The 10,554-nt window shown below is 32.6% G+C and overlaps 1 protein-coding gene across 1 annotated transcript; it reads right to left on the reverse strand.

Annotated features, from left to right (window-relative positions):
• Nucleotides 1-568: 568 nt before the first annotated feature.
• hopx (HOP homeobox) lies at nt 569-9,233 on the reverse strand. The gene is made up of 3 exons (XM_048187949.1): nt 9,086-9,233; nt 8,700-8,964; nt 569-1,002 (listed from the first exon to the last, which is right to left on the reverse strand). Exons 2-3 carry the CDS (start codon nt 8,859-8,861, stop codon nt 925-927), a joined length of 240 nt encoding a protein of 79 aa, XP_048043906.1. The 5' UTR covers nt 8,862-8,964; nt 9,086-9,233; the 3' UTR covers nt 569-924.
• Between the last annotated feature and the right edge of the window lie 1,321 nt (nt 9,234-10,554).

A 10,554-nucleotide genomic window follows, 5' to 3' on the forward strand; every position in this document is an offset into this window, starting at 1 on the left:
CTCATCTGTTCATCCTTTGCTTAGTTTAAAGACCTAAATATTTTATGAAACTCTGCCATCAGCGTTTGGTTCGCCTGGGGCTTCTCACTCCTTTCATTGTTTTTCACATGGATTCTGTTGTTTATTCAATTCTTTCACCATCCTTTTTGATCAGGATTTCATTTTAAATCCTCTTTTGCTCTCCTAAACACTTTCAGTTGGTGTTTTCAGAATGAGCTCCAAGTGAAAACCTGCTCAGATGTTGCTTTCATAGATCATGAAACTTGACTCAGTTCTCATTGTGTCAGCTGACGTGATTCTTCTTAAAGTAACAGATAAACAAAGCAATTGTCATATTAGGTGAATGTGATTTTTTTTTTTTTTTTTGGAGTTCATTCTGACATATTTGACTTTTGATTGCAGACTTTAATATCTGAGCAGAGTTTGAGACATTGAGATTTCTTCTGGACCTCTAGTGGAGATAAATGTGAGATTACTGCAATCTGTTTTTGTAGAAGAAAAATCTGAGAAGCAGAATACATGTTCATTTGCTCTCCATTTAATCTCATTTTAGGACAAACAACTGAGATATTAAAGAGATCTTGTTTATTATTTTTTATGTTTATAGATAAAGTGTCACACTTTCTCTGTTTCTCTGCTTCATCATGATCCTCCTAATGAGAAAGCAAACGAGCTCTAGAATAATTATTTAACACAGAAAATAAAACTCTGAAAATATAGATGTAATTCTTTATATACAGATGCTTACATTAGTTTATTTACGTACATTTGATAGATATTATGGCAATAAAAATACATGGCATACATTCACTATGTTTCGAGAAAAAGATTACAACTTTGATAAAATTAAACAAATCCAACTCCAGGTCTACTGAACATCAGAGAGAAAAAGAGCAAGAAAACATGAAGAATGAAGATCTTCCCTCAGTCCTTCACTGATCCCAGTTCAGCAGGAAGGCCTTCTGCTTTCCTCCACTGAGCGTTTCGCATCCTGAACCATTTCTACAGGAAAGAGAAAGAGAGACATGAGGAGATCAGCTAAAAAAAATGTTCATTTTTTCTTACAGAGTACAGGATTATCTATGGAAGCTTGTTTCCTCCATTTAATAAAAAATGTAAACTTTTATCTCACAATTACAATTTCTTTTTGCGCAATTCTGACTTTTTTCATCACAATTCCGAGTTTGTCGCAATTCTCAGTTTATTTCTTGCAATTCTGAGTTTATTTCTTGCAATTCTGACTTTATTTCTCGCAATTCTGAATTTATTTCTCACAATTCTGACTTTATTTCTCGCAATTCCAAGTTAATATCTCACAATTCTGAGTTTATTTCTCGCGATTCTGAGTTTGTCGCAATTCTGAGTTTATTTCTTGCAATTCTGAGTTTGTCGCAATTCTGAGTTTATTTCTTGCAATTCTGAGTTTATTTCTTGCAATTCTGAGTTTGTCGCAATTCTGACTTTATTTCTCGCAATTCTGAGTTTATTTCTTGCAATTCTGACTTTATTTCTCGCAATTCTGAGTTTATTTCTTGCAATTCTGACTTTATTTCTCACAATTTTGAGTTTATTTCTCGCAATTCTGACTTTATTTCTTGCAATTCCAAGTTAATATCTCCCAATTCTGAGTTTATTTCTCGCAATTCTGACTTTATTTCTTGCAATTCTGAGTTTGCTGCAATTCTGACTTTATTTCTCGCAATTCTGATTTTATTTCTCGCAATTCTGAGTTTGCTGCAATTCTGACTTTATTTCTCACAATTCTGAGTTTATTTCTTGCAATTCTGACTTTATTTCTCGCAATTCTGATTTTATTTCTCGCAATTCTGAGTTTATTTCTTGCAATTCTGAGTTTGCTGCAATTCTGACTTTATTTCTCACAATTCTGAGTTTATTTCTCGCAATTCTGACTTTATTTCTCACAATTCTGACTTTACTTCTTGCAATTCTGACTTTATTTCTCACAATTTTGAGTTTATTTCTCGCAATTCTGACTTTATTTCTTGCAATTCCAAGTTAATATCTCCCAATTCTGAGTTAATTTCTCGCAATTCTGAGTTTGTCGCAATTCTGACTTTATTTCTTGAAATTCTGACTTTATTTCTCGCAATTCTGACTTTATTTCTTGCAATTCTGACTTTATTTCTCGCAATTCTGACTTTATTTCTTGCAATTCTGAGTTTGTCGCAATTCTGACTTTATTTCTCGCAATTCTGACTTTATTTCTCACAATTCTGACTTTATTTCTTGCAATTCTGACTTTATTTCTCGCAATTCTGACTTTATTTCTTGCAATTCTGAGTTTGTCGCAATTCTGACTTTATTTCTCGCAATTCTGACTTTATTTCTCACAATTCTGAGTTTATTTCTCGCAATTCTGACTTTATTTCTCACAATTCTGACTTTATTTCTCACAATTCTGACTTTATTTCTCACAATTCTGAGTTTATTTCTTGCAATTCTGACTTTATTTCTCACAATTTTGAGTTTATTTCTCGCAATTCTGACTTTATTTCTTGCAATTCCAAGTTAATATCTCCCAATTCTGAGTTTATTTCTCGCAATTCCAAGTTAATATCTCACAATTCTGAGTTTATTTCTCGCAATTCTGACTTTATTTCTCACAATTCTGACTTTATTTCTTGCAATTCTGACTTTATTTCTCACAATTTTGAGTTTATTTCTCGCAATTCTGACTTTATTTCTTGCAATTCCAAGTTAATATCTCCCAATTCTGAGTTAATTTCTCGCAATTCTGAGTTTGTCGCAATTCTGACTTTATTTCTTGCAATTCTGACTTTATTTCTTGCAATTCTGACTTTATTTCTTGCAATTCTGACTTTATTTCTCGCAATTCTGACTTTATTTCTTGCAATTCTGAGTTTGTCACAATTCTGACTTTATTTCTCGCAATTCTGACTTTATTTCTCACAATTCTGACTTTATTTCTCACAATTCTGACTTTATTTCTCGCAATTCTGACTTTATTTCTTGCAATTGTGAGTTTGTCGCAATTCTGACTTTATTTATTGCAATTCTGAGATTATTTCTTGCAATTCTGAGCTTGTCGCAATTCTGACTTTATTTCTCGCAATTCTGAGTTTGTCGCAATTCTGAGTTTATTTCACGCAATTCTGAGTTTATTTCTCGCAATTCCAAGTTAATATCTCACAATTCTGAGTTTATTTCTCGCAATTCTGACTTTATTTCTCACAATTCTGACTTTATTTCTTGAAATTCTGACTTTATTTCTCACAATTTTGAGTTTATTTCTCGCAATTCTGACTTTATTTCTTGCAATTCCAAGTTAATATCTCCCAATTCTGAGTTTATTTCTCGCAATTCTGAGTTTGTCGCAATTCTGACTTTATTTCTTGCAATTCTGACTTTATTTCTCGCAATTCTGACTTTATTTCTTGCAATTCTGACTTTATTTCTCGCAATTCTGACTTTATTTCTTGCAATTCTGAGTTTGTCGCAATTCTGACTTTATTTCTCGCAATTCTGACTTTATTTCTCGCAATTCTGACTTTATTTCTCGCAATTCTGACTTTATTTCTCACAATTCTGACTTTATTTCTCACAATTCTGAGTTTATTTCTTGCAATTCTGACTTTATTTCTCACAATTTTGAGTTTATTTCTCGCAATTCTGACTTTATTTCTTGCAATTCCAAGTTAATATCTCCCAATTCTGAGTTTATTTCTCGCAATTCCAAGTTAATATCTCACAATTCTGAGTTTATTTTTCGCAATTCTGACTTTATTTCTCACAATTCTGACTTTATTTCTTGCAATTCTGACTTTATTTCTCACAATTTTGAGTTTATTTCTCGCAATTCTGACTTTATTTCTTGCAATTCCAAGTTAATATCTCCCAATTCTGAGTTAATTTCTCGCAATTCTGAGTTTGTCGCAATTCTGACTTTATTTCTTGCAATTCTGACTTTATTTCTCGCAATTCTGACTTTATTTCTTGCAATTCTGACTTTATTTCTCACAATTCTGACTTTATTTCTTGCAATTCTGAGTTTGTCGCAATTCTGACTTTATTTCTCGCAATTCTGACTTTATTTCTCACAATTCTGACTTTATTTCTCACAATTCTGACTTTATTTCTCGCAATTCTGACTTTATTTCTTGCAATTGTGAGTTTGTCGCAATTCTGACTTTATTTATTGCAATTCTGAGTTTATTTCTTGCAATTCTGAGCTTGTCGCAATTCTGACTTTATTTCTCGCAATTCTGAGTTTGTCGCAATTCTGAGTTTATTTCACGCAATTCTGAGTTTATTTCTCGCAATTCCAAGTTAATATCTCACAATTCTGAGTTTATTTCTCGCAATTCTGACTTTATTTCTTGAAATTTTGACTTTATTTCTCACAATTTTGAGTTTATTTCTCGCAATTCTGACTTTATTTCTTGCAATTCCAAGTTAATATCTCCCAATTCTGAGTTTATTTCTCGCAATTCTGAGTTTGTCGCAATTCTGACTTTATTTCTTGCAATTCTGACTTTATTTTTTGCAATTCTGACTTTATTTCTCGCAATTCTGACTTTATTTCTTGCAATTCTGAGTTTGTCGCAATTCTAACTTTATTTCTCGCAATTCTGACTTTATTTCTCACAATTCTGACTTTATTTCTCACAATTCTGACTTTATTTCTTCGCAATTGTGAGTTTGTCGCAATTCTGACTATTTATCGCAATTCTGACTTTATTTCTTGCAATTCTGAGTTTGTCGCAATTCTGACTTTATTTCTCGCAATTCTGAGTTTATTTCTTGCAATTCTGAGTTTGCTGCAATTCTGACTTTATTTCTCGCAATTCTGATTTTATTTCTCGCAATTCTGAGTTTATTTCTTGCAATTCTGAGTTTGCTGCAATTCTGACTTTATTTCTCGCAATTCTGAGTTTGTCGCAATTCTGAGTTTATTTCACGCAATTCTGAGTTTATTTCTCGCAATTCCAAGTTAATATCTCACAATTCTGAGTTTATTTCTCGCAATTCTGACTTTATTTCTCACAATTCTGACTTTATTTCTTGCAATTCTGACTTTATTTCTCACAATTTTGAGTTTATTTCTCGCAATTCTGACTTTATTTCTTGCAATTCCAAGTTAATATCTCCCAATTCTGAGTTTATTTCTCGCAATTCTGAGTTTGTCGCAATTCTGACTTTATTTCTTGCAATTCTGAGTTTATTTCTCGCAATTCTGAGTTTGTCGCAATTCTGACTTTATTTCTCGCAATTCTGACTTTATTTCTCACAATTCTGACTTTATTTCTTACAATTCCAAGTTAATATCTCCCAATTCTAAGTTTATTTCTCGCAATGCTGACTTTATTTCTCGCAATTCTGAGTTTGTCGCAATTCTGACTTTATTTCTCGCAATTACGAATTTATATTTGGCAATTTCAACTTTAATTTTTGCAATTCTGAGTTTATTTCTTGCAATTTCAAGTTTATTACTCACAATTCTACTTTTTTCTCGAAAATCGACTTTGTCACAGTTCTGACAGAATTGTGAGAAACTCAGAATTATGAGAAAAAAGTTTCCATGGTGGAAACAAAATTTGAGTGGTTTAGCATTGTTTTCATTGATATCTGTTTCAACTGAAGTTCTCAAACATGTTGTTGTGTTCATGAGAAGAACTGTTTTACTATTTTGAAGTGTGAATGTGTGTCTGAGAATGGAAGTGAAAGAGTAAACAAGATGGATAAAGTTCACTATTCCTGTCTCGTGTGCTTTAATGTTTTATAACTCCTGACAGATACCACACATGTGACTTTAGTCACTTTTCACCTGTAGACTTTACAAACACACTAATCTTAAAACCGTATCCCAAATGAGCTGATTTTCATAGAAACAAACAGTTGCACAACAGCTCTGACTGATGTACACTGATCTTTAACACTAGCATTGCAACACACTTGCAAAACTGTCAGTGACCACGACAGTATATAAAAAGCACTATGTAAAATCCCCCTCTTTGGTAATTTTTAGTTTGTTCACCTAAAAAAACACTCATTTTTCAGCAGAAGAAAAGAAAACAGGGTGTTTAAACACAGTGAGAACTGCATTTGTGCATTTGTGCATTTGTGCGACAGCAGAAGTAAAGCAGCACAGTTCATCTCACCTCACAGCACTGCAGGTTTCAGGGTATATAAACAGGGTATAGAATCCACCCATCACAACAAACCCTCACATACACACAGAGCCCGCGTTAATACTCAACACGGCGAGCAGGCATGACCGGTTTACAGTTGAGAGAGAAAGAGAGGTGTACACCTGTTCCTCATACCGCACCTTTTGCGTTTTAGTGTTCTTAACTTTAAAATAATGCAAAGAGGTGATATCATTTCCCCCAGAGCTAGGACAGAGTTTGTTATTCAAACCAGTTTTCCCCGGGTCATATTTGCCTAAGAAATAAAGCCATAGAGGAGGCACGGCGCCAAGCTTTCTGGATGACATTGAATATATCATGCTGACATTTTCATGACAATTTTGCACATTTCACACATTTTTAATCGCCTTCAAATAGGCTTTTACATATATATTTGATAAAAAATACAGCAAAACAAATAATATAGTGAAATACTATTACAATTTAAAATATCTGTTTATGTGAATATATAGTAAAGTGTAATTTATTCCAGTGATCAAAGCTGAATTTTCAGCATCATTACTCCAGTCTTCAGTGTCACATGATCCTTCAGAAATCATTCTGATATGATGATTTGCTGCTCAAGAAACATATTGAATACAGTTGTGTTAATATCTCTAATATTGACATCATATTGACATTATGAAAACTAGAGGCACATGCTTATGATCAACTTAACTGACTTAATTTCTCACAGATCTGAGTTTATAACTCGCGATTCTGACTATTTCTCGCAATTTTGAGTTTATAATATGCGATTCTGACTTTATTTCTGATAATGACTATTTCTTGCAATTTTGAGTTGATAACATGCGATTCTAACTGTGTCTCATAATGACTTTATTTCTCGCAAATTCGTATATATTATATATATAACCTGTATTTGATAAAAATGAAGCAAAAAATACAATATTGTGAAAAACTATTACAATTTAAAACAGCTGTTTTCTATGTGAATATATGTTAAACTGTAATTTATATCCAGTGATCAAAGCTGAATTTTCAGCATCATTACTGCAGTCTTCAGTGTCACATGATCCTTCAGAAATCATTCTGATTTGATGATTTGCTGCTCAAGAAACATGTTGAAAACAGTTGTGCGGATTCTTATTTTTTCTGGATTATTTGATGAATACAAAGTCCAAAAGGACAGCATTTTTTAATAGATTCTTTCATAACATTGTAAATGTCTTTACTGTCACTTTTGATCAATTTGATGCTTCTTTGATGAATAAAAGTGTTGCTTTTTAACTGAACGGTAGTGGGCATGTTTTAGCGAGAGAACAGGCTAAGTAAGTACAATGTATACATTCACACACCCCTGAACTACTAAGCCTGCTCTTTTGTGTGTGATGATGTATCACAAAGGCGTTTTCACATTAACTCTAAATGCACTCGGTTTTTCACAACAGTGACAGAAACAGACCAGCCTCACGATGGAATGTTTCCAGAAACATTCTGCCGAATTTCATGCTGCGCTGGAAGTGTTGCTCACAAGCTCTGAAATATCTATTAGATAAGCAGCATTACTAACTGCCCCATTACATCATGACTCCTGTGTGGGTTTGTCATTCAAATGAGTGCATTTAGAAATCAGACACCATGTGTTTGAACATGTCGACCCTCTCCGTAAGAGGGAAGGCGCGTCCAGAGGCGCTCCGGTCGTCTATTGTGCTCCAACACTTTGTTTATGGTCAGTGTCAGCGCTTCATTCACACGAGCACAAACCCTTCGGCTTTTAATGCTGTCAGTGTGTTATTTTGAGCTGCTGACAGCAAAACAGGAACGAAGACAATGCACAGGAGAAGCCTGCATCAGAGTAATGTGGCTTCGTGGTTAAATATCTTGTGTGTTAACTAAAAAAAACTTTAAGTTCACAGCCCAGAAGTTTTTTTAAGAAGTTGAGTCACTTTGAGCAAAATGAAGAACGGAGGCAGCAGTGTTCGATTAATATTTACTTGAACAATTACTGTTATCATAAACTTTCTCTGATCAAATAAAGTCAGACAGACAGTTATGCAATAAAGGCTCATAAGCCATATGTTGTTTGAACTGACCTGAGCAAAAACCTACCATGGTATTACTCTGAATTAATGGGCATGCACCATGGTAGCACCAAATTTTTAAAAATTTGTAATTACATAAAGATGTAAATGCATGTTACAATGGTATATACTGTATCAAAGTACCGTATTGCCAAAGGTAGGTGCGTTTTAAATAATAATTATTGTTATTAATAAATAAATAATTATTTTAAATGTGTTTATTAAGTTATTTCTGACTACATTCAAATATTCAAAGAAATATCTCTAATATTAAAGACAGATTTAGGCACGTGCTAATACCTATCTTAGATAGATAGATAGATAGATAGATAGATAGATAGATAGATAGATAGATAGATAGATAGATAGATGGATTCTGAACACATAGATGCGAACGCTCCAATTCTACCAATCAGAAAGACGCGTTCTAGTTTGTCGCGTCGCGTCGCGTCGGTCTGTCGCACTGTGGATCTCCTGATCAACTCACCGCTGTCTCCTCTTCGCTCAGCCCGCACTCCGCCGCGATCAGCATCAGCGTGGTCTCGTCGGGATGTTTGCTGACCTTCGTGAAATTCTCCTCCAGAACTTTAATCTGATCGTCCGCTAAACACATCCCGAACATCGCCATCGCGTTTCCACTCGCACTCATGTTTCGACTCCAAACTGACAAAATGGTCTGGAAACACAAATCACAGCTCGACTGATGCAAGTCCAAAGTCGCGAAAAGAAACGCCAGCCTCCAGGAGGAAATGCTGTGGAAAGGGGAAAACACAAAGTCAGTGTGAGATCCACAAACTTCAGTCCGCTGACGCGTGCGAAACGCCTCTTTTCAGTGCCAGCAGCGCGCAAACACTTCAGATGTGTGTACTGTACCTGATGATGATCAAACTCCATCTGCTCTCCTCTGATCGCTCACAGCATTATGTAATGCCCCCGGGTGACGTCACATCAGGGCTGAAGTGCGACAGACCCGAGAAAATGAGATCATGCAGTGCTTACCTTCAGCAAACATGTCACAAATGTGTCCTGATCATTTCATTCCCCAATTTGTTTCTCATATATGCAAAAATATATGCATATAATAATATTAATGGTTGTTGTTATTAATACAAATCATTATTAATAATATTATGATGAATTATGATGTTTATTATTATATTGATATTTATATATTTATAATTATATTGCTATTTATATAATATTAAATAATAATTATAGTTATTACTTATTAATTTACCTATTTAATAACAATTATATAGGCTAGTACACTATTTAAAAGTATTTATGCACCATGTTAATATTTGTTTTACTTCACTGAATTGATATTAAACATTTATATACATTATTCTTACTGTAATATCAATAATATTATGATGAATTATTATATTAATATATATATTATTTAAAAAATATTAATTAATAATACCTATTATTTATTTATTCATTTAATAACAATTATTATATACTATTTAAAAATATTTATACAGCAATATTTGTTTTACTTCCTTTAAGATATTAAAAATCTATCCTATTATGATGAATTATATTTATTATTATATCCATATTTATATAATATATTTAATATATATTTTTATTAATTGTTATTATATTAATTAATAATTAAAGTTATTATTTATTTATTAATTTACCTATTTAATAACAATTATATATTATTTAATAGTATTTATGCATCATGTTAATATGTTTTACTCCCTTTAAATTTATACTGAATTTATATTAAAATCTAATTAAATTGTTATTACTGTAATATTAATATTATGATGAATTAAGTTTATTATTATTATTATATTAACATTTATATATAATATATTTAATATTTTAAGTTTTAAATATTAATTATAATAATAATTATTAATTAATTTAATAACAATTATTTACTATTTAAAAGTATTTATACATCATGTATTTGTTTTACTCCCTTTAAATTTACACTGAATTGATATTAAAAATCTACATTTCTTTAATTTATGACCAACATGTTTTTGGGACAAGATAATATATGCAAAAAAATCTAGGTATCAGTGAATCCAGGGTGAAGGACCTTGAGTTTGCTTGCTCGTGTGTTATGTGAAACTCATACGGGCTGTCAGCAATTTGATCACATCTAGTTAGTACAAATACAGACACACATCTGTTCACATGTTTTTCTTGAATCTCTCTCCCATCTCAGGAACTAGATTCAAATCAAGAGTCAAATAAACCCTCCTGAAAGGTTTTGAAAGAGCCGTTGGGTGTTTGGAGTCAGTGATGGGAACGCAGCACATGTGTTGTGTTTGTTCATGTCATCGTGGACTGTGAAACTTCACAAGAATGCTGAGCGG

This window comes from Megalobrama amblycephala, linkage group LG4 (genome assembly GCF_018812025.1).
Source record: "Megalobrama amblycephala isolate DHTTF-2021 linkage group LG4, ASM1881202v1, whole genome shotgun sequence".
Lineage (NCBI taxonomy): Eukaryota > Metazoa > Chordata > Actinopteri > Cypriniformes > Xenocyprididae > Megalobrama > Megalobrama amblycephala.

Bases quoted from the DNA above. Each gene is read 5' to 3' on its own strand.
- hopx (XM_048187949.1), bottom strand. From the start codon at position 8,861: ATGAGTGCGAGTGGAAACGCGATGGCGATGTTCGGGATGTGTTTAGCG. The intron at 1,003-8,699 runs GTGAGTTGATCA...TCTTTCCTGTAG, and splicing joins TGAGCGAAGAGGAGACAGCG to AAATGGTTCAGGATGCGAAA.